Source organism: Anser brachyrhynchus (genome assembly GCF_964034855.1).
Source record: "Anser brachyrhynchus genome assembly, chromosome: 2".
Lineage (NCBI taxonomy): Eukaryota > Metazoa > Chordata > Aves > Anseriformes > Anatidae > Anser > Anser brachyrhynchus.
In genome coordinates, this window is record NC_137695.1 from 1,203,693 (window position 1) to 1,225,664 (window position 21,972).

The 21,972-nt window shown below is 44.6% G+C and overlaps 1 protein-coding gene and 1 long non-coding RNA gene across 4 annotated transcripts in view; both read left to right on the forward strand.

Annotated features, from left to right (window-relative positions):
* The window catches only part of SMARCC1 (SWI/SNF related BAF chromatin remodeling complex subunit C1), a gene marked incomplete at its 5' end in the record, with an annotated part of 83,192 nt that overhangs the window by 383 nt on the left and 60,837 nt on the right, over positions 1 to 21,972 (forward strand). For 2 of the 3 annotated variants that reach the window (XM_080578218.1, XM_080578219.1), the window contains 8 exons: positions 6,150 to 6,269; positions 10,188 to 10,273; positions 11,614 to 11,640; positions 13,917 to 13,998; positions 14,880 to 14,972; positions 17,802 to 17,871; positions 20,131 to 20,200; positions 21,306 to 21,381. In XM_080578218.1, the coding sequence (XP_080434344.1) occupies positions 6,150 to 6,269; positions 10,188 to 10,273; positions 11,614 to 11,640; positions 13,917 to 13,998; positions 14,880 to 14,972; positions 17,802 to 17,871; positions 20,131 to 20,200; positions 21,306 to 21,381 (624 nt within the window). The remainder of the gene's footprint in view (positions 1 to 6,149; positions 6,270 to 10,187; positions 10,274 to 11,613; positions 11,641 to 13,916; positions 13,999 to 14,879; positions 14,973 to 17,801; positions 17,872 to 20,130; positions 20,201 to 21,305; positions 21,382 to 21,972) is intronic. The other variant, XM_080578220.1, reaches the window with a different exon arrangement.
* On the forward strand, positions 397 to 6,149 carry LOC308188821. The gene is made up of 2 exons (XR_013945796.1): positions 397 to 2,231; positions 2,267 to 6,149. It is a non-coding gene; the product is annotated as an uncharacterized lncRNA (long non-coding RNA).

The following is a 21,972-nucleotide window of genomic DNA, read 5'->3' on the forward strand; positions in this document are numbered from 1 at the left end:
AGCGCTGGCCGCCCGCCGGCCCGAACAAAGGCGGCGGGGGCAGCGCGGGGCGGCGGCTGCTGGGGGGGGGCTGGGCCGGGGGGGGGCAGCTCCGGTACCCGGGGGCTGCTCCGGGGCACGGGGGCAGCTCCGGGCCGGTCCCGGTCCTGGTCCCGGTCCCGGCCGTTCCGACACGAGCACAGCGCCTCCGGGCCGAGCAGTGCCGGGCCCCGCGCTGCCGTGAGCCCCGGAACCGGCTGGGGAAGCGGCTCGGGCCGTGTCTGTCGGTAAGAAGCCGTAACGCAAAAATCACCGGGCCTCCCTTGTGGCCCCGCTCCCTGCCGTTACCGGCCCCCGAGGAGCACCGCGTGCCCGAGCTGGAAGACCCCCGTGACCCCGAGGGACCTCAGGTGTGTAAAGTAACCCCGGGCCGGTACCGGTGTCTGGCAGCACCGGCTCCCTGGAGGCACCGGAGCTGGCAGGAGCTGCTCCCGGGGCTGCTCCCGGTGCTGCTCCCCCAGCAGAGCCCCGGCAGGATGGTTCTCAGCACCGCACAGCCCCTTATCTGCGCCGCGCGAGTGGGAGCCTCCGCGCCACGCTCCAAAGCAACGCTCGTCTCTCATAATTGGTTTGCACTTATCGGCGTTACCGGCTGTAAAGATTAGATACCTCTGGTTGTTTCCTGGGCTCTGCGAGGTAATTAAAACTGGGCGAAGAAGCGGCCCGCGCCGGGCAAATGAATTCCAAAATATTGCTGTGGAAAATCCTTTAAAAATCGGGAAGTGATTCTTGGTTCGGGAAACAAAGAAACGGATTGTTGTTGTGGGCACTGCTGGGGCTTAGAGAAGTGTCCGTAAGGCTCCCGGTGGAAGCTCTGCCCGGAGCTGGGTCGCGCTGCTTTGTGCGGTGGATGCTTCGCCCTTAATCTCGTTCCCTGTAGCCCAGGTGGCAGCTTTGCTGTGCGCGCACGGCCTCTTTCAGGAGAGCACGCAGCGATTAGAGCTGACCTTGCCCAGGCCGTGCCCGCAGCAGGACCCGTACAGCTCGGTCCTGCCTGCCCGCTGTGTCCAGCCCCGGGGGCGCCGAGGAAGCCGTGGCCGTGTTGGAGAGAACCCAGCGAACCGCAGCGAGCACCGCCCAGGTCCAGGAGTCGGCCGGCGAGGGGAGAGAGAACTGCCTTTGTGAATCTGCTCGTTGCCGGGTCTTCAAATCCCCGAGAGTTCTCCGTGTCTCTAGAGCACAGCTCGAAAAATAAGAGGTTCAAATAGTATGGGCAGCTTAGGCTGGGTAGCGGAAAACCAGCCGTTGTTAACCAGGAGGAATGGGCTGTGTAGGCAGCGTGGCTGGGGATGAATTCAGTGCGGTAGTGGCGTGTGTTCCGTGGCCCTGCGTTGCTGCAGAAGGACGTCCTGCTTTCCCAGCACGAAGCTCCCCTCGCCCTTTTCACAGCCGGAGCGTTGGCAGTGAGGAAGCCAGCGTTGGGCAAACAGGCACCGGGGGCTCCTGCTGGGCAGGGGGGACTCGGCTGTTAGTAAAGGGTGCTGGTACAGGGGGCAGGGACGTTGGGGCACGCTGTTGGTGACGACAGAAAACGATACTGTTTGTTGCAGCCTTCAGCCCCGTCCCGGCTGCGTGTGTGAGGCGTGAAAGCCGCCTTGTGCTGTTTCCCCGGGCTGGCAGCTGCAGGACCCCGCTTCATCCCGGGCCCTGGGGGGGTGTTTGGGGCTCGTGTCTGAATTATGCCGTGGTTCTAAGTCCTGGAGGAGCTGAGAGTCCTATTTCAGAGGAGCTGAGAGTCCTGTTTCGCAGCGTTTGGGTAGGCTAGCGCTGGGGACGTCAAGGTGTCCCTTAGAAGCAGGAATTCGCACTTTAAAAGCAAAGGAAAACTGGGCGATGCACTTGCTGTTGTGTAAGTGCTCAGTGATCTCTGGTGTTACGTGTTCAGTAATTCCTTTGACATTGAGCAACAGATGGCTTATGTGAAATGCCTTGTCATGAAGTATTTAAAACACTTTCTCCTCTTTTTTTTTTTTTTTCCTAACTTTGCATGTGTTACGAAGGATATGGAGAATAGCCTTGGCCTTTCAGTTGCAGTCCCTGAGGACAATTCCCAGCGCGTTAGTCATGTCCGGCTTGACACTTTGGGAGATGTGGCTGCTTCGTGGCTCCAGAAGTCGTGCCACTGAGACAGGAGGCTGCAAAAACACGGGGCTTGGGGTGTTTTGTTCCCTTTTTTAAAGAGCAAGGGGAGCGTTGCCTTGGAAAGGAGTTGGAGGAGAAGATGGAGGGCGGGCTGTCCGTAGGGGCACTAACGCGTGCGGTGTGCAAGGTACGGCTTGGGAGCCCGGGTGTTCTGCCGAATATTTAGGACCCACTTTTACTACTTCAGGTGTTTGGTGTTGGGAAGGGGCAGGGGTCTGGGTGCTGGGTGCCCGGCCGGGGACCACCCACCCGCTGCTTTGCCGCGAGCTGAACCCGGGGTGCTGACCCTATCGAGTGTTTCTTGGCAGACTGGCTGTGGTTTAATCTGAGGGAGGTTTTTCTCCGTGTTTGGAGCTCTTTTGTGCGCTCACCTTTTTAAAAAAAAGGGAACAAGAGCTGTAAGCTAAATCAAAGTATTTTAATGCCGGTTTTCCTTTCCCCGTTACCTAGCTATTTGAGCTGAAACGTTCTTTGTTAGGGGGAAGGAAAGGATTTTGTGTCAGGGCTACACCGTAGAGCCGTAATGGGGTTATTTAAGGTTAGTAGCCACATCAAAACTGGATATACAAATCTGTCCCTTGGGTCTGCGGCAAGGGCTTGTCCCGTGCAGCTGTAATGGCAGATCTTGCTGGGGAAGAGAAGTGATTTCTTCTGCTGGTAGTGGATGCAGTAGTTCTTGGATGACTTGAGTTATACTAAAAGGCTTCCGAGCGTGTGTGGTTCCTGTTTGATGCCGGCGGAGTTTAATGATGCGTCATGGTTTTTGTGTTTGTAGTTGTAAGGGAAGTGTGCGGTACAGATCAGCCTTTACCAAAATCCTCTTACACCGAAGTTATTTGTCTAGGAGCAGTGCATCGTTTCAAGAATTTATTGTTTAAAGGTCTTTGTTTGCTGCAGAATCGCCTTCTGCTTCCGTCTGCTGTGGAGAGCAGCGCAGGTGCGTTGTGACTTCAGCCTCCTGTGGTCCTCCGACAGCCCTGAGTATCCCTCAGGAAATTACCTTCCTTAATTTTGCCGCGGTACGGCCTGCGGCGCCAGCTCCGTTGGTGTTCCTGGCTGGCGTGCGTGATGAACGAGAGGTCCAGGTTCTTGTGCTTCCTTCTGAAGGCTTTGTCCTTGTCGTTCAGGGGAAGCCTCAGGCAAGGAAGTGACTTCCCCGCACAAAAAAGCGGCGAGATAGTGGCAGCGCAGGGTGGCAGCGGGGATCCCTACCGCCTGCCTTCCGACAGCCTCCAGCCGGTGCCGCAGGTGGCAGCGGGGTCGGCGAGGGAAGAGCGGCTGCCTGAGAACTCGTGTCTTAAGATTGCATTTCCCAGGCGTGCTCACGTCGACGTGCCTTTCTAAGGGAAAACACGTTATGAAAAATGCAGTAAGCCGGTACCAGAATCTCTCAGACTCGGTTCTGTTCGGGCAGGTGCCAGCCCTGCCTGCCCCGTGTTACAGCGGCGGCGCTCCTCAGCCCTTAAATCACAGCCCCGTGCGTCCCCTGCTGCTGCTGGCAGCGCCGGCTCCCGTCTGCAAGTGACAAAGAAACCCCCGGCTTGGATGTTCCCTTCTCGGTTTTCGTTTTCTGTTTTTGTCGCTTTGTGTGAAGAACGTTCTCTGTCTGCTTCCCCTTCACGAGCTACCTTCCCGTGGGATCCTCAAAGCAGGAGCCGAGATAACCATACCTAGGGGATTATGCTGAAGGCTTTGGTTTGGTGCCATAAAGAAGCTGTGAGCTTAAGTACGCTGGATGGGCTGGGAAGGGCATGAGCTGAATGCAGGTTTTGGGTCAGTGATCGGTTGTTTTGTTTGCTCTGCCCAGCATTGGCAGAGTAACGAAGGCTGCGTGGCTTCAGAGGAGACGTGCAAAAGCCACTTCTGTATTATTTTTATAATATACCTGGAGCGTGCCTCCTATGCGCGCTGAAGGCGTGGTGGCACAGTGTAATTTATTGTTTTACTGGGAAAAGTTCTTCATCCATCGACCTACGTGTGCATACAGAGAAAGTGCTGTGGGTAGGTGGTGAACGTTTCCACCTCGAGGTAGCTGGGCTCAACGTGGAACCAGCAGTTTTGCTTTCTGGATGCCTTTAATAGGTACGGCGTGTGAGCGTCTTTGGGACCAAAGCTGTTTTGGTAACAGGAAGGGGATTATTTCGTAGGAATGGGATTGTTTCATCTGCTGTGCTTTTGTTTTCACGCTCGTGCAGATCTCAGGTCTGCAGCGCAGCACCTGCCCGTTTTGCCTGCGCCTCCGAATTTGTGTTTGGGTGCAGGGTGATGGGCCCGGCTGAGCTGCGAGGGCAGGGTTTTGTTCAGGCTTGGATAAGGTCGTGACGTGGGGTTGAATGCCCAAAACGATGGGGGCTTTATGGCCACTAGCTGCGAGGCACTTCATCTGTACGCGTCCTGGGTGCAGCAGTTGCCTGTTCTAAACCTGTACGAAAAATATTAATTAACAGCTTTAAAAACGTACAGCGCTGCGTGTATTGAAGTAATCCTCCTTGGTTTAGCAGCCCTTAATGAAAAAAAGGGTTCTGGCAAATTCAGCAGCAGGAGTGGAAGCGTAATTCTGTGCCTCCCTGCTGGAGGGTTTTGCTGCCCGTGACAAAGGCAGGAGAGGGGCACGCTCCCCGCCGAGCCGCAGCACCTGGCGAGGGGCTCTAAGTGCAGATGCTGGATTAAGCGAGGCATCTGGGCTAGTCACGTGCTGCATTCTGCTGTCCTGTCTGGCATCCGTAATTCAACAAAAGATTGCTTAAACTGCTCTGAATTCAGCCCCAGCGGGCAGAGCTTCTCGTTGGAAAATGATGTATAAAAAAGAAATAGTTGCGAGCTGGGAGGAGCGCAAGGGTAGGGGTTTTAAAAAGCCTGAGAGCAAACGTCTTTACCTCTGGTTGGATTCCGACAGCAATAAAGACTGATTTCTTGCTGTTCCATATCTCTGCGGTAGCTGATGGGGATTGATAGGAATTGTTAATTGCATAAAATTGTCACAATTGCCTCCTTTCATGCGGGAGGGAGGAGGAGTAAGGAGTATGCAGCTTTGGGAGGGCACCTAGGGAGTCTTCTGGGTGTTTGTGTCCTTTGTTGCGAAGTTTGAATTTCTCAGATGTATGTCTGCTTGTTTTAACTCAAATCTTGAGGTAGTCGGATACTTTAAAGTCATAATGGGAGAGTCAGCATGTTCGTGGTGTCTTTCACTACGCAGATGGGACTTTGGAAAGCTTAGTTCCTGCTCACACCACACCTTTAAACCTTTGAAGGTTCTGGCTCAGGTTTTAAGTTTTTTTTTTTCAGGTTTCTGGCTCCTCTTATTTTAAGAGGCTGTAGGAGAACCCGATACAAAGGAAGCACAAAGCTCTCATGGTACATAGTGTTCCTCAGGTGAATGACTATAGGGTAGCTCATATTGCCCTGTATTCTACGTGAAGGAACGGTTGTTCTGCTCTTGGAGGGCTTCTGGCTTGCTGAGAAGAGTACATCTAGTAAGCGAATATAGTATGCTAGGAGTAATGAAAACTCTGCAGCCATTTGTTGTGTTGTTTTCTTAATTCCATGCTGTGATTTCTCCCTTTCCATGTATGCTTTTTATTAGAAGTGTAACTTTGGGAAACGTTTATGTCGTTCCAAAGCATATGCTAAAGTTGCTGTAGAAAGCCTTGTATGTGTGTAGGCCAGAATTAGCCTGTTCCTTTATTACGATCTATGAAACAGATCAAAGTAGTTAGTATTTGTTTAAAACACCAGTGGCCGTGATGAATTGATGATGATTCACAGAAAGGTCCTATATTTTAGGAGTACAGCTTGAAAAATGTGCATCGTGCTTGTTCTGTGTGTGCCCAGTCCTCCCTCCCCTGCCAGCGATGCTTAAATCTTAAATTGTGCCCTGCAACTGATGAAAGTCATCTGGGGAATTAATAAACCAGCCTTCCACTGTATTATCCTCTATCCCAAGTAAGCGTGTGTGTTTTGTCTTTCAGTATGTTCAAGCAGATGCTCCTACCAATAAAACGCTGGCTGGGCTGGTGGTGCAGCTGCTGCAATTCCAGGAAGATGCCTTTGGAAAACATGTCACCAATCCTGCCTTCACAAAGCTTCCTGTGAGTACTGGGGTTAACCCACTGCTGCTACAATAGCCTATTTTGTTCTTCATCCAGGGTCTGTGCCGCTGGCATGCTTCCAGGTGACGGGGAGATGTGTGCTTAGTCTGAAGCTTTTGTTGGTGCATCCTCTGGAAGGGGAGAAATTGCACGCTCCTTTTTGAAAAGCAGGTTTTCAGTTTGATGCAGCTTATTTTCTATACATTTGGAAATGATTTCCTGCATGCCGTGGAAAGGTTTTAATTTCTCGTGCACGTTCTGTGTAAACTTCTAAACTTTAAGTCAAATCCATTTGGACTGACGCATCCTAAATTGACTGAATAACGTGCTCTTTCCAAAACAAATAAGTTTAATCAACAGAAATACCCAGTGAAACCTTCTAACCCGTGATGCTGTCAGTGCTGAAAATTGGCTATACCATGTCTTTAGTAGTACATAGTTACCTAGTTTGTCTAGGACAGTTTTCCAGCCACTCAGAGTGTTGGCATACAGAGATAATACTCTAAGGGTTCCTTGTAGCATTTAAAGTTCAAACTTGGTACATCTTTACCAGCACTATCTTTGTGGTAGTGTTCAGAGATCAGCCCTTTTGTGCTTGGAACCCTGTATACCGTGAAAACGTTCTTGCCCAAATGAGTGTGAACTTTAAACACGTGGTAAAGAGGGATGCAGCAAATGTTCAGGACAGTAAGCTAAGGATTTCAGTTGTGGAGGGCAAGGACTCCAGCATCCTCATGGTACCAAGCACCCAGTTGGCTGGTTTAGGGTAGGTTTTGTGGCCCAAGACAGCTGCCGTAAATGTGTTTGTAAGCATTGTGGACATCAGCAGGAGGGTCTTCATTTATTGCCACAAAATACTCACTAGGAACCTAAGACCATGCAACTTAGGATACTTTTTGATATACAAATTAAGTTGGGAATGTTTATAACTCATTCCAATATCCTGAACTGAAGTTTTTGTGAAAATGAAAGTAACTTTATCTTCTTTACTTCACCATTATGGAATACTATCACTATTTTATGATTACTTTTTTCCAGACATATTTTGCTTGTGTAACTTCTTTTGTTAAGAGTGTGAACTCGTGGATGTTGTTTCCAGAAAGGGTTTTCAGGCTGACTTACAAGGTGATTCTCGTGATGCTTGGGAACGCACCAGGAAGCACCACGAGATGCCGTTAAAACGTAGCTCGCCTTCTTCCTTTCTGACCTGGTGACGCCTCAGTGGTGGTGAAAAGCCTCAGGATCAGAGGTGAACGCTGTGGTGCTTTACTTTGATCTGGCAGTGTGGACCATAAAACTGTACCCATTTCCATCAGCGAGTTGGTACTTGGTACAGGGTGTTAATTCTGAGTTTAAGCTCCTGTTGTTGGCAAGGGTTTGGTACAGGAAAGCATCTGTAACTGGATGTGGGTTAAATGAAGGGCTGGTACAGCGTAACTGCTGTCTTCTGATCACGGCATTTGATCGCATGTTGTCTAACCTTAATAGTTCTCAGATACGAAAATGTTGATTAGTTGTCTTAAAGACAGTTTTGCATGTTTCGAGCAAAGGTTATGGTAAGATACTCTTAAAAGACAGCAAACTGTGAGGTCAGTTGGTATTAATTGACTTGTTATACTGGATTTTGTTGGGTGAAAGTGTTGGGGGAATCTGTAGGAGGTTGCTGACAGTTACATCTCAGCAGAACAGGTTTTGTCTAATTGCTAAAAGCTATTTCCTTTCATTAAACCGGCCGCTGTTGCTAGCGTAAGAGGGTCTTGCTAGAGGCTGCTGACAGTAAAAATGGACGCCAGTCTGTGAGAGAAATTTCTGTACCATTCTTCACGGTGTGGTGTCAGCCAGACCCCCTGTGCGTGGTGGCATGGCCAGCGCCTCTCAGAGCCTGCGGTCAGGCACCCACTGCTCTGGGGAAGGAGACGGCCTGGAAGGCCACGGCCGTATGTATGTAGGGCAGCCTCGAGATGCCCAACCCGCGTAGCGGTGCTGAAGCAGCGTTGCAGCAGGGAGTGTTTTGGGGCGGCCGGCATGTTTGAGAACCAGCACTGCCTTGTCGGAGCCACGCAGCTTGTCTGTGCCATCGTTCGGTGCTGTAATTCAGGCTTCTGATCAGGGGCTGCCCAGTCCATAAGGGACTTGAGGCCGCTAAGAATAGTGCTGAAACACGGGCGGCTCGAGCTCAGGTACGCGTGTGGTCGCCTGGGATCCTGATCGCTTTCTGCACGCAGGAGGGCTGTCAACAGATGGTAGGCCGGGAGCGGCTCTGCTCTTGTTGGATGCTTACGAAGGATTTTGTTTGTGTTGTTCTTGGACACTGGCATATCAGATACCTCACAGAACTGCTTTTCTTTCCACCAGCGGCCCTAGAGCCAAGGAAGGCAATGTTTCATTTAATTCCCATGCTCCCATATTAGTTTCCTGATTGAAGAATGAATTTTAAGTGCTTGTCAGTAATGCCAAGACCGTTTGTCCTTTGGTGTTCGTTTTTATTAGCAAACATTCCTGAAGCGTCATTTAACTGGCTTTAAAGAAAATTACCTAGTCTGATCTCAAAAAGTAAGTTGGAAGCTAGATCAGAAACGTTCCTGCTGAGGAAAAGCTGAGCCAAAGCTGCCGTGGGTGTGCAGTGCCTCCTGCCTTGTGCGCTCCCTGCTCGGTTCCCTCAGGAGGCAGCTTGCAGGCAGCCACCGGTGTCTGGAGCCCAGCCACCAGGCCGCTCCCAGGTTCTGTTCGCTGAATTGTACGAGTCTTTTTTTACTGAGAAACACAAACCAGACCCTGATCCTGGCGTGTTCAGCACTCCTGAGGGATGACGGGTTTCATTTCCCCTTCCAGTATGGGGCTGGGGTCTCGGCAGCAGGAGCTGGCCCCACAGGGCCCCTTGGGGTAGGCGCTACCCCAGGCTGTGAGGCGTGGGCTTGCATCCTTCCTGCCAGGGGACGCAGACACCCAGGCAGAATGTGCCTTTCTGCTGTGGAAGCTTATCTGCGTGACTGACTGGCCTAATTTTATCAGTTGGGTTTATTATTAGAGCAGCTTTCTTTAGATGTGTCTGAAGTTGCCTGGGGAATGGACCTGTTTGCCTAAGTAAACTCTTCGAAAGTCCTGTTTCTGTATAAAAGTTGCCAAGAGCAGTGCCGCAGTTATTAGAAAGAAGTTCATGTTTGTAACTAATGACATGGCTTAAATAAACTTAAATCGCTTTTCTTTTTGTGGTTCAGTCAAATTGATTTATTAGTCCTTTTGGAAACAATCTGTAACTGTAGAGAGAAGGCCTGGTGAACAGAAACAGTTTTAATTTGTTCTGTAGTCATGACATGTCAGTTTCTTTAACCACTTAGTTCATAAATGCTGTTGCATGTTTTTCTCCTTCCTGTTCCAAACTGTGTATTGAAAACTTCAGATCCGCGGCATGTCAGTACCCTGGGGACCGTGCTTAAAACAGATTCTAGTGCTGCTTCTGTCTGGCCCCGGCTTTAGCTGAGCTCTCCAGTTCTCCTCCGTTGCTAAGATTACGTGACAGTAACTTATTTTTTCCAAGAACATACAAACATCCTCACAGGAGATATGAGCAAGATAGCAAAGAGAATTCCAAACTAAAATAAGGGGAAAAAAAGTGCCTTTCTATGTAGGCAGCAGTCCTGCGTGACTTCGGAGAAGAGGCTTGGTGAGGCTCAGCAGAGCTTTCTGTCTCCTGCTGCTGCTGTTGAATTTCAGTTCTTGAAGACGGAGTACCTGTTTATGAATGTGCGGCTCAGCTAGAAGTGAGAGTGAAGATAGAGTTGGATTTAGCATTTTAGGGCAGATCCGCACAGTGACAAGGTGTAGATGTCTGAAACTCAGCTGACAAGTATGTATTCATTGTTAAAACGATGACATAAAAGTGAATGTCACTGTTCTCACTTTCCTTTCTGGTTCTAGGCAAAGTGCTTCATGGATTTCAAAGCTGGAGGTACATTATGTCACATTCTTGGTGCTGCTTACAAATATAAGAATGAACAGGGCTGGTAAGTTTTTATTTTGATTTATACACCTTCTGCATGAAATTAAGCACATGAAATGCCTATGCGAACTACTTGAGATTTAATACTTTCTGGAGAACTGGGTAGGCAAGGGAGTTGGAGATGGGAAGAGGAATTTTTTTCCCCTGTTTTGCGGATGGTAGCTTTTTTTAAAGACATGCCCTCACTCCTAAATTTAAAGATGAATTGTCCAAGTTTGAGCTCTTGAACTTCTAGGTTGGAAGTTAATTACAAACTTGAGACTTCTTTTTTTGCAATTTATGTGCTGTATGACTGAGCAAATTAACTGGTTATCTTACAATTTATTTTCCATCTGAAAGATACGAATATTTCTAACTGTACTGAGTATAGGGTTTAGTTAGGTCTAGGAAAATATGAATTGTCATCATCAGATAGTAATAAATACAAAGTGATCCATTGCTTATCAACCTCCAGAAATGAGGAATGTGAGTAGTTAAGACGCTGCCCATGTAGCTATTGACACTAGTATTAGAACTATTAATGCGATACCACAGTGGTGCTTTGACTTGTTCATTTCTAAGTTATAATCTTTGCAAAAAGGCAGCAGCATGAATTACGGTATTTGAGAACACGGGAAGAAAATTGAAGATGAGAAGTCATGAGATAAAAGCAAGCAGAGATTGTTCTCGCACATGAATTTTAATAGCTCTTGATCTGACGTTGTGCAGACCTGTAAGAGCATTCCTGGAACTGACTGTTTCTGTGACCCACAAGAGCAAATTAAAAGGCAAAAAATCAAGTTATTCTAGTATGACCGGTTGTTTTTCAGGAGTTGTTTATACTCATATCAGCTAATTGGATATCTAAGATGGTTATATCAGAAAGCCATTAGTCTTTCTATTTTTTCCCCTACTCTGATATTGCCAACACCCAGGATGTGATATCTGTAACGTTCTGTGTGGCGTATCTTTCAGGAGTGTCTTGCTACCTTTTTGCCTTAAGGCAAAGGAGTTAAATATTCATGAAGTAGGACATATTTAAACGTTCCACTTTCTTTCCTTAACAAATTTAGTTTTCTTTCATTGAAATTTGTCAGCAAAGCTCAGATACACAGCTGCCTCCTCTCGTCTCACTCTCTTGCTGATCCCTCAAAACTAGTGGGTAGTGCCTTGTGTTTGTGCATGTGGGATGTAGAGGGAAGTAATACTTGAATTTAACTCTGTGGATCAGACTTAGATCTTGGAATGTATCCTTCACTGACTCAACCAAATAATATGTGGTGTTTTGCCTGAAATATGATTATTTTTTTAATGGTATGCATTGTCGCTCTTGCTTAACCTGTTTGTGAATGATCTGTCTTATAGGAGAAGTACCTTTCCTCGTCATAATAGGTATGTCTCAAAAATGCACTTATCCAGTGCAGCTGGACATACCTTGCCTATCACTGCAATTCACATAGTTGTTGGCTAAAACCTGCCAGAGGGTATCAGTTAAACTGAGGACAGGAAGAATTGGTACTACCATTTTATCTAAACGGGCAACTACAAAGAGTGCTTTTTCGTAATATATTGACATGCTTCTCTTAAAGTATGGGTTTCAGAAGCAGGTGAAAGTTTGGGGGCATGCATAGCATCAAGTGAATCTAGTGCAGATTTTAGGCAAGCAAATGTAAAAATTTTGGTCAACCTTGAATGCCTTAAATGTCTTTGTTTCATGGCTACTGAAGACTTTTTTAGGTGTCTAGGAAAATAATTTGTATTTATTTGGCGTTTTTCTTTCACTTCCTTGAAGCTCTATTATACTTACCTGAGAAGCATACATTTTAAATAGACTATAAAGCTGTCCATGCACAAATCCTGGAGAAGATCTTGGCTCTTAAAATCCTGTGCATCTAGGTGTAAAATACTTTAATGCATTAAGTTGTGTTGTGCAGTGAACTGACAGACTTCTTGATGACTTGTTGTACTTCTAGAAGTCAGCGTAGAGCTTTCAACATGCACAGCGCAGTCCAGAGAGGTCATAGTTTTCTTTTAAAATTAAAAGAAGATTCTAATAAATATGTCAAATGTTATCATTAAATTATTTGCCAGGTCCTAAGAGTCCATTTGAGGATAGAAGCAGTCTTAGACTAATAGCGGATGTTTGCTAGTGCTGCCCAACACTACAGCGTATTTATGCAGTGCCACCTGCTTGGACGATGTCTTTTTGAAAATACTAGAAAGCCTCAGATGAAGAAAAACGTGGTGGCCTCGGCTGAGGTGTCTGTTAAATTTAGTAGTATGATGCTGGTGGGATGCCATTTTTGGGTAGTAATGGGTTTTGTGCCTAAAAATCAATTTTGCTTTGGTTACCCTCATTGTATATTTATGAACTTTAAAAATTGATCTGCTGTGTTACTGGAAACAAGCTGGTGTTTAAAAGAAACTGCCATTAAGGATACGGGTGCAGCAATAAATTCTTGTGCTTGAAGTTGGGTGTGAAGTGAAAGCAGCCTGTCAGTCACCCCAGGGTAATTAGAGCACGGCTCCTTCACTGCGTTAAGGAGCATTTCATGTGCTGAAATCCTGATTGCCGCCCCGACTGCCAGCTCAGCGCTCTGGTTAAGTGCATTGTCAGGCTTATTGACAGCTTCTTTCAAAACCAGAGGCACAGCAGTGCACCAGACGGTGTTTGACACCTGAGAGTCACCAAGCTCATCATCCAAAGACGCCGTCGTGCTACGGAAAAGGCTGAGGTGCGCAGGGTCAGGCCCAAATCCGTCTGAGGCCCCCGCAGCCCCGTACCCAGGTAGCGGCACTGGGTCGGTGCTACGCAGGTGCTGAGCTTTGGCACCGGTGCCCTTACTGTCCAGCCTTCCCAGTTCTGTGGGGACACTGCTCCAGTTCTTCATCTGAGGTGATTCGTCCGTGACTTCTGCACGTGGCAGGGGGCCTGGCAGAACGCCCGCTGAGGGCTCGTGGGTTTCTTCCTCCCCGGTAGAAAGCCTCAGGTTGTGCCACTCCCTCCGTTTCTGATAGATGCTTCAACCTGCGCTGTTATTTCCAGGGTTTTGATTACTTTGTCAATGAAGTGGGGAACTTTAAAGTACCAGAGTCCAATAAAGACGATCATGAAATGCTGCCATGGATTATTAGCTACCTACATGCTGGGTGGGTGGCGGGTGGCTTGTTCTCAGACAGGTCTGTGGTTCAGGAGACCCCAGCTAATGGATTGCTCTTTGTTCCTGGGTTAGCGTCTGGGACTGGTGGGTGGGTGCAACTTAAAAAGAAAAATTTCCTTAAAAATAAGGAAAACACGAGAACTTGTTCACGAGTTTTCCCCTCTAGTCATTGAAACCAACCTTGAACATTTGATTATGTTCCTATTTAATTATCCTTTGCAACTGTAGTGGAATGCACAACCCTGCTACAGGGTTTGTGCTGGACAGTTTCAACCTTCCTTTTTGCTAAACATTTCACAAATCAGTTGCATTTTGCTGATTGCTTCATGGTGATTCTTTGGCTTGTGAGAGTTGCCAAGTGAAGCAAAAATATTTCTGATCGTGTTTCAAGTGTTTTTACATAGCTTCTGCAATATACTGCTTTTTATGTCAAACATGAAAGATTCTTTACTACTGAATGGAGGAAAGTTAATATTTTTAATATTTTTGAATCATTTCCTTCAACAGGCGGAGGTTTGACCTGCAGAATCCATCCCGAATGGATCGAAATGTGGAGATGTTCATGAACATTGAGAAAACACTAGTGCAGGCAAGAAACTTGTACAAAACCAACTAGTTTCTCTGTATGTGTTCATGTGCTCAGGGAAAATGATTCACTAGCACGTGTACCTTGGTTGTGATCCACTGACGAGCTTCATCTGTAACTTCTGGGGTGCATTTTAGGCTCTCATTTGTTTTATCAAACGTACAGAGTTACTACCAGAAGGTAGCAGGTAACAGTTGTGTGAAGTCTAACTTGAAGTTATTTTTTTTTTTTACTGCTGTACGTGAATAACAGAATATTTTTCTCAAAGTCAAAAACCTGTGGTTTATACTCAAATAATATAGTAAAAATGTAACTTTCAGGTGCTTGTCAAAAATGGAAATAGGAGAAAGGACAGCAAAAAGAAATGATACTTCCTTTTAAAAAGTATTACCATTGTATGGCTGCTTTAATACATAAAGTACATGTTAAAATTGCAAATAGAACAAATGTATATGTAGACTGTAAAAGTGCACAAATCTGCATGGTGGATGAATTTCTTTTCCTGTGAAGTCTTCCAGAACCTGTCAAAAATTCTTTGTAATCCCAGACACAGTTTTCATTAAAGATGTTTTTGTGAAAGCAGGAACATAAGAACAGCCACAGTGGGTTGAGTTCCTTCACCCGTGATAATGTCTCTGACAGGGCTAACAGCAAATCTGCAGAGTCCAGATGTAAACACACGATAAGGCTGTGGTAGGGAGGCTGAAAGGGAAATAATATTGTTGTAAGGATTTTGGAGCTGGAATTATTGTGTCGTATCTCAGTCTGATACGTGCAGTTCCTTTTGAGCTTTTTCAAGCGTTGGTGATTGTAGCAGGATTTTTTTGGTTTATGTCACAGGTGGCTTACTAATTTCGTATTTAATTTCCTATTCCCTCCTCTAGAACAACTGTCTGAGTAGACCAACCATCTACCTCATTCCAGATATAGAACTGAAGTTGGCTAATAAATTAAAGGATATTGTCAAACGTCACCAGGTAACTGTTAAATAGCATATCTTAAAAATCTTAAAACGTCTTTTGTCTCTTGTAACTCTGTAAGATCAAGTGTATTTGCGTGACTTCAGCATACCAGCTACATTTGGATTGTGTCTTGACAACACGAGGCAGCAACAAGAAGTCAATTAAGACCAAATGTTAACCACTTGTAAAATGCCATTAGTAATTATCCTCGCATGGAAACAGAATCGTAACTGTTCAAGAAGTAAATCTGTTGAAGTTTAAAGTAGTAACCAGTTTGAGATTTATGCTTTCTCAATGAGTTTGTTGCTGGCCCAGCTACATTGAATTCCTGCTTACATAGAGCAGAAGCTCACAGTTTGTCCAAATCAGAGACCAAAAAAAGGTAGTGTGTCATACAGCTACTCTAGATATGTGGGAACAAGCATAAAGAAGTTTTAATCTTAAGAAAAAAAATCACTACCTCTTTTGATTTATTTTACTTGATTTTTTTTCTTGTGCTGAACGGAGCACAAGCAACATCTGTTTCCTTTCAGGTAGTGTAGTTCCACAAGAGTCAAAATCTTGCTGTTGTAATTTAATACATTAAATGATGAACTGAACAAGTTGAATAGCTTCATCTCTCCAAAATGTAAACAGACCTGTCACTTGTCTTGAGAGAAATGTTCTGGGAAGGGAGCTCTTCTGACAGATAGGACCAAGTGAAGAGCTGGTCCTGGATGAGCCATGATTACTGCTGGTTACAAGCTGTGTAACAATAAAGCAATGGAGACAGCACTGAAAATCCCTTGATGCCAGTAAAAGGATGCTGTTTTAAAAGACTTGTAAACTCTCTGGGTCCCTTCCCACCCAGACTGTTCTTTATCTGTGAATGATTTAAGGGACCCTGGTGACAAAACTGCCTGCTTAAAAAGGGATGTGAAGAAATAAAATCAAACTGTTTTGAATTCTGCTTTTTGAGTTCTCTTCCTTTGAAGAATTCAAATTCTCATAATTCTGAAGAATTCTTAATTTGTGTTGCTGCCAGTGCTTGCTCACTGTCTTCATTTTTACCCGTTGTCATTTTCTTCTTTTCCTTCCCCAGTAATGTAACTCCCTTCTCCCTGGCGTTTCCATGTCCTTCTGCTGTCTGTGCAGAAGAGCTGCATCACTCTTGCCCTAGCACAGTGGTAGTGGGATCTCTCGACTTAAAATCATCAGGAAGGTGTTTCTCCTCCCTGCTGTCTTTGCTGATGAAGATGTTACTGCTTCTCGTAGTCAGACCTTATCTGATTTTCTTTATAAGTGTTGAGGATTCTTTAGAGAAGAACCAGAATAATAATTTAGGATCTTGAAAGCAGTTAAAGAGTGAGATGAGCATTTATATCTATCTGCTTCAAAAAAAGTGTTATGCCTCCAGCTTCCAGTTGTATTTAGTTTAGCAGAGACAGGAAATAAGCCTTATATTTTGCTTACATCCTTCAGAAAGCTGTTTTAAAGTTATCTATCCCTTTCTCTTCAGTCAACGTAGCATCTAGAAAGATTTCCTGTTTGCCTAGTTTCTATGTATTGTTTTTTTGAAGCTCCTTAGGGAATAAATGAAACTGACTGGTATGATTCGTAAAGGTCAGATTGGACACCTGGAGAGGCCTCTCCAGATCGTGGGCAATGAAGGGAGAATGTCCATTATTGTTCTTGAACTCTTTGCAGGTCCTTCAGTCATGCCTAGGCACTTTTCTTCTCTTTTTTTAAAGAATTTTAAAATTTTTATTATATTTTATATTTTATTATATTTATTTATTTAAAATTTTAAATTCTTCTCACTTTCCAGCTTCCTTTTTTTGCTGCTACTCAGAGCACCTCCTCTCCTTTTACCCAGTTCTGCGAACTCTTACTGGGGTAGAAACGGTCGTTTCAGCCCCTGATATCAGAACACTCTCCAAGTATCTCTACCATAACATAATGCGTCTTCATGCTTTTTGAATTTTTTCTGCTTTTGGTGCTGATGACTCCTTCAAATAAGTTGTTCATACATTGTTTGCTTTAAACTGTCCCATCTGCTCTTAAGTCCTTTAAATAAATCTGTCAAATAGTTATGGAATGTAAATCTTGAATAACGTTTTCATAAAAACTATACCAAAGCACAATGCCTCTTCTGCAAAAGAGCCTGAGTTCTGTGAATTTCTGCTGTCCTTGGCAAAGACTATTCATCTGTGGAGACTGGCAGTGTCTCTGCAGCGTATGGGAGAATCCAGCTGGTCCCCCACGTGAGGAAAGGAGAGGGTTTTCTTGACTGACCATGTTATTATGCATTTGTTTAACTGATAGTTTTATAGCAGAATCTTTTTCCACGATGATGTGGGTCCAATAGGTATATAATTGTGGCATCTGCATAAGCACAAGGAGTCTTCCTGTTGCTTCTCATACATGAAGAAAATTGTCGTAAACCTTCAAGAAGAAAAAGTGTGCTCGTGTCTGAATATGTGGCTAAAAGTTGTGTAGAGTTAATGTTGTTTCTGATTTACTCCCTTCTGTGACGTAGGAGTCTTTTTACAAAGAGCAGGTGTTCTTGTCATTTAATGTACAGACTTGAATGCTGGGGATATCCTTTTCATGTTAGCCATTTCTAGTGAAGTTCCTGCTTGTCAGAGTTAATATTATGTAAATTGTAGTATTTAGAAATTGTCTCTTGAAATAACTGCTTTTTTCTAGCGCTTGTTAGAGGTGGTATTCTTCATAGGTGCATTGTGGTGAGCCTCGAATGTTTCTAGGTTGCATGGAATGTGAGTGAAAAGAAACTATTGAGAAATTTGGGGTAATGTGAAGGTTTCTCATGCGGTGTCTTCTTTCATTCCACCCTTCCCACAGGGAACAGTAACTGAAGAGAAATCAAAAGCTACCCACCACGTTTATCCAAGTCCTACCTCAATGGATGATGGTAATAATGCTTTCCAATTTTTTAAGTGGAAATAATCTTGTAACTACATTCTGTTAGCACTTATGGGAGATTTCACATAGGCACAGAATGTTCTTAGCCTGCTCCTGAGAGCTACTTCAAAAGTGGTTTTAGGATTAACAACTCCAAATCAAATCACCGTGTGTCCTGCTTCTAACTGTTAGGTATAACGCTCACATCTTTAATTAGGGTAACATTTTCAGGAAAGGGTGCATAACACTGACTACTCTTCAGTGATTGGGTTGGGAACTGAGCTATTAATATTTATCACTGAATGCAGTATTCAGCATTATACAAAGCAAATGAACGTTTTCTTTGCCCCAAATAACTTAACATGCTGAAGGGGACCAAAGCCTAAGGGTCTGGAAGAACCGAAGAAGAAATCAACTTAGATGAAAAAATAAAGGAAGGCTAATGGATGTGGGGGCCTTAAAACTGAAGGTTCTACTGGTTTTTTTTTCTTCCTTGGTGTGTCTGCCCTGTGTGCAAGAATTGGTTGAAATATTGAGTGAAACGGTATTAGGAAACCATGAGATGTGTGGAAGACCATAGATGCCAAAGTAAAAGAGAGTGAAAAACTTTCTGCCGTGTTCCGCTCTTCCCAGGCAATAGATTGGGAATGCCGATATGTTATCGTTGCATGTGGTTTGGCAAGGTGGATACAATAACATGTAGATTCGATGAATTGGGGTTGTTGGCTTTATTATAATGCAGTCTGTCTTTATAGGAAATAGGCACCTCAAAAGCAATTAAACAGTTGTATCCTTCAGCAAATAGCAAAAACAAGCTCTTATTTTTTTCATATTAAATACATTTCGTTGTCTGGTGGATGATTGTAGAGTCTTAGTTTTGCTATCATAAGTTCGCTTTTTCTGGCACGCCCTGGCATCTGATCTCCACTAGATGGAAGTGTTCACTTCCATATTGGAATGGTCATGGATTGTTTGTCTGCTGGTGTTTAGCTCTGTGTGTCCTGTACTTCTGGAAATATCATGTCCAGCTACTGCTTTTTGTTTATTTTTAACCACCTCAGGTTCTTGGAAGAGGGTTGAACACAGTAGTTTCTATCTGTCTTGTAGGCAGCGAACATGCAGGTGTGCTAGATAGAGCTCTCTTGCAAAGCCTGATTGCAGTAAGGTGAGAAAAAGGCTGTGAATTCAAGCAGGGTAACATTATACAGGTGCAAATCTTCAGGTTTTTTTTCTGGGACATACTCATCATATTTGAGTTGCAGCAGGTAGGTCAGATGTGCAGTGTGCAGTTAAAAAAAAAAAAAAAAAACCTTCTAAAATACCAGTCAAACTGAGCGTACACCCTATCACAAGATCAGCAAGGCATTAGTGTTGCTCAGTAAGCCTGTGTTAACACTGATGTGAAAGGAGAAAGTTGAAATCCAAGTCTCACAAAACTCTTGGAAATGTTTTCTTTAAAGCTGGTTTCATCACCACTCCCTGCCACAACATTCTTCCTTCAAAATTTTATTCTTTCAAAACTGTTCCCGCTGTCTTAAATACACGTTGAGGGTAGAACTTAGTACTGGGAAGAGGGTCTTGTGAAATAAGTGTAAGTCAATAAAAGAAGCTAATGATGAGGGGATTCAGAAGTCTTAAGGATTAAAAAAAGAGGAAACACCAGTTGACGACAAAGCGTTTTGGGATAAGTTTAGTTTTTCCATTTGCACAGTTATTTAAAAAAAAAAATGTCCTGACAGACTGGAGAACATCTCTCTTGCTACCTTATTTCTGTTGTCTTTCATTAGTCTTTAATTAATGTCATTTTGGAGGATTTGCTCTGTCCCATCCCAACCAGACAAAGCACCTGAGAGATGAGATGGGACTAGATGAGCTGACAGTGCTTCCACCTGTCAGCCAGAAACTCCTCTCACTTCTGTTGAGGAACAGATGACTCTTTCAAGCCCCACTGGGTCTTAATCATGAGCGTGTTAGGGTATGAATTCATGTGGCCAGGGCAGGAAACGTAATAATTCACTGCATTAAAATGATTTTACTCGTGTAACATCTGTCGTATACAAGCAGAGCACGTGAATGTCTACGCATGGCAAAGTTAATGCAGGCAAGTGTATTACTGCTACAGGTCAGGACACCGTAATTTCATTACAGTAGACTTCATCAGAGAGAATTGCAATGACTTTTCTGTGCTTGCCTACGGAAAAGCAGACTGATGTTTAGTGTGCTGAGTGTTAAATCTGAATCTGATGCTAGATCTCTTTCCTCTTTGCAGATGAATGGCTGAGACCTGTGATGAAAAAAGACAAGCAGGTGCTGGTACACTGGGGTTTCTTTCCAGACAGGTAAATAAAGGTGGGGGAAGAGGGCACACCCCAAATCTTTCTCAAGCTTGTTAAAGGCAAAGTACTGATTAGAACTTGCAAGTAGGTAAATCCACGTCCTCAAACAAGCTGCTCCTTCAACTTGCTGAATCCTACCTCTTGAAACCAGTGCTCTGCCGTCTGTCTGCACTGTGCTCTGTGGCTGTCAGCAATGAACCCGCATGGAGAACATCCCAACTGTGTAGGCTACAACTGTGCTCTTCTCTTGTTCGGCGAAGCAGCAGGTTTAGACCTGTCCTCTGTTGACTCTTCCTAACATGTAACGTAAACAGGCAGTACTGCATTCCTGTTGTTTTGATTCTGAGTGGTTGAACTGTTCATATTCCAGAATAAGCAGTGGTTGTCTTGCACATAAAACCACTTAGTAATTTAGTATTGTTGCTGTTTTTCCAAGAATTGAAAAGATTAATCAGTGGCTTTAAGACTGATCTATGCATACCTACGTATGATACTGTCAGGTGGGTGAAGTTAGAAAAGGAGTCTAGTCTTCTGCAGAGTCAGTAGTAAGGCTGCAATTTCCAAAGGGCACAGTAAGCCTTTCCACAAAGTTAATGAGACTTCAAAGCCAAAAGGGAGAATGGTGTGTGGGAAAAGTGAACATAAACAATAGCTAGATTCTACAGCAGTAGGGACTGAAGTAGAGGAAGCAAACTTTCCTTCTAGGAGTCTGGTATCTCTTGCTTTAAGCTCATAAGAACAGAAATGACTTAATTACTGCCAGAGTTTGAACAGGTGACTCAAATTTTATCTGTACCCCTGAATCTGGAGACTAGATGTGCGATTTCAAGCTGGAGCTGACTTCGCTGAGATGGATTCTAAATTCAGAAAGCTAATAACGTGCACTAGATGCCTTGGGCACCTCCCTTTTCAGGGTGCCCTATTCCTGTAGCAGAAGCCAGTGATTATTCCTTTGTTTAACTTTCACTGAGTGGAAAATTATTTGCTGTTCTATCCCAGCAGTATGATTTGAACATGTCAAAACTGCTGAATAAATATCCCTGCTGGTGATCTTTCTGGATGAACAGCCCAGGGGACCAATTTTGTTTTTTCTGACTCTTCTCATTAGCTATGACACTTGGGTTCATGCCAATGAAATAGATGCTGAAATTGAGGATCCTCCAATTCCTGAAAAGCCATGGAAGGTAAGTCTCTCTTAAACAGTTTCTCAAAGTTATTGTATTGATATAGCTCATCCCCAGGTGTTACTGGATAGATGTTTTAATGCGCTGCTGAGTATCAATGGCTGCATTTCCATATATATGGAAAAACAGCAATATTTCTAGAGCTGTAATGAAAATACCTGAAACATTTCTTTGGTCTGGGAAGGAATGCTGTTGTGAAACTTCTGGGGAGTGAAAAGGGCAGATTAATGCATCTCTGATAATGCCAAAATTACCATGTTTATTTTGGCATGACTTGAGGTGGTTTGTGTTAAAAGTAAATCCTTCCCCTACTGCTGAAATGTAGCCATCTCTGGGATGAGACTGACTGGGCATGATAGTATTACACAATAGTTATGGAGAGAGGGGGGTGGGGAAAAATATTGTATCTTTGTGATTTTTTTTGGAAGAACGTTGTTAGAGGAAAGAATTGCCCAGTTAGAAACCCCGGGTTATTTCACACACATTACTGAGTTTAAAACATTTTTTATGTGCAGAAAGTTTATCCGTTCCTATAATAATGGAAATGGCCAAAAATATTAGGGGTTAGATTATGTGGAAATTGAGTAGCTT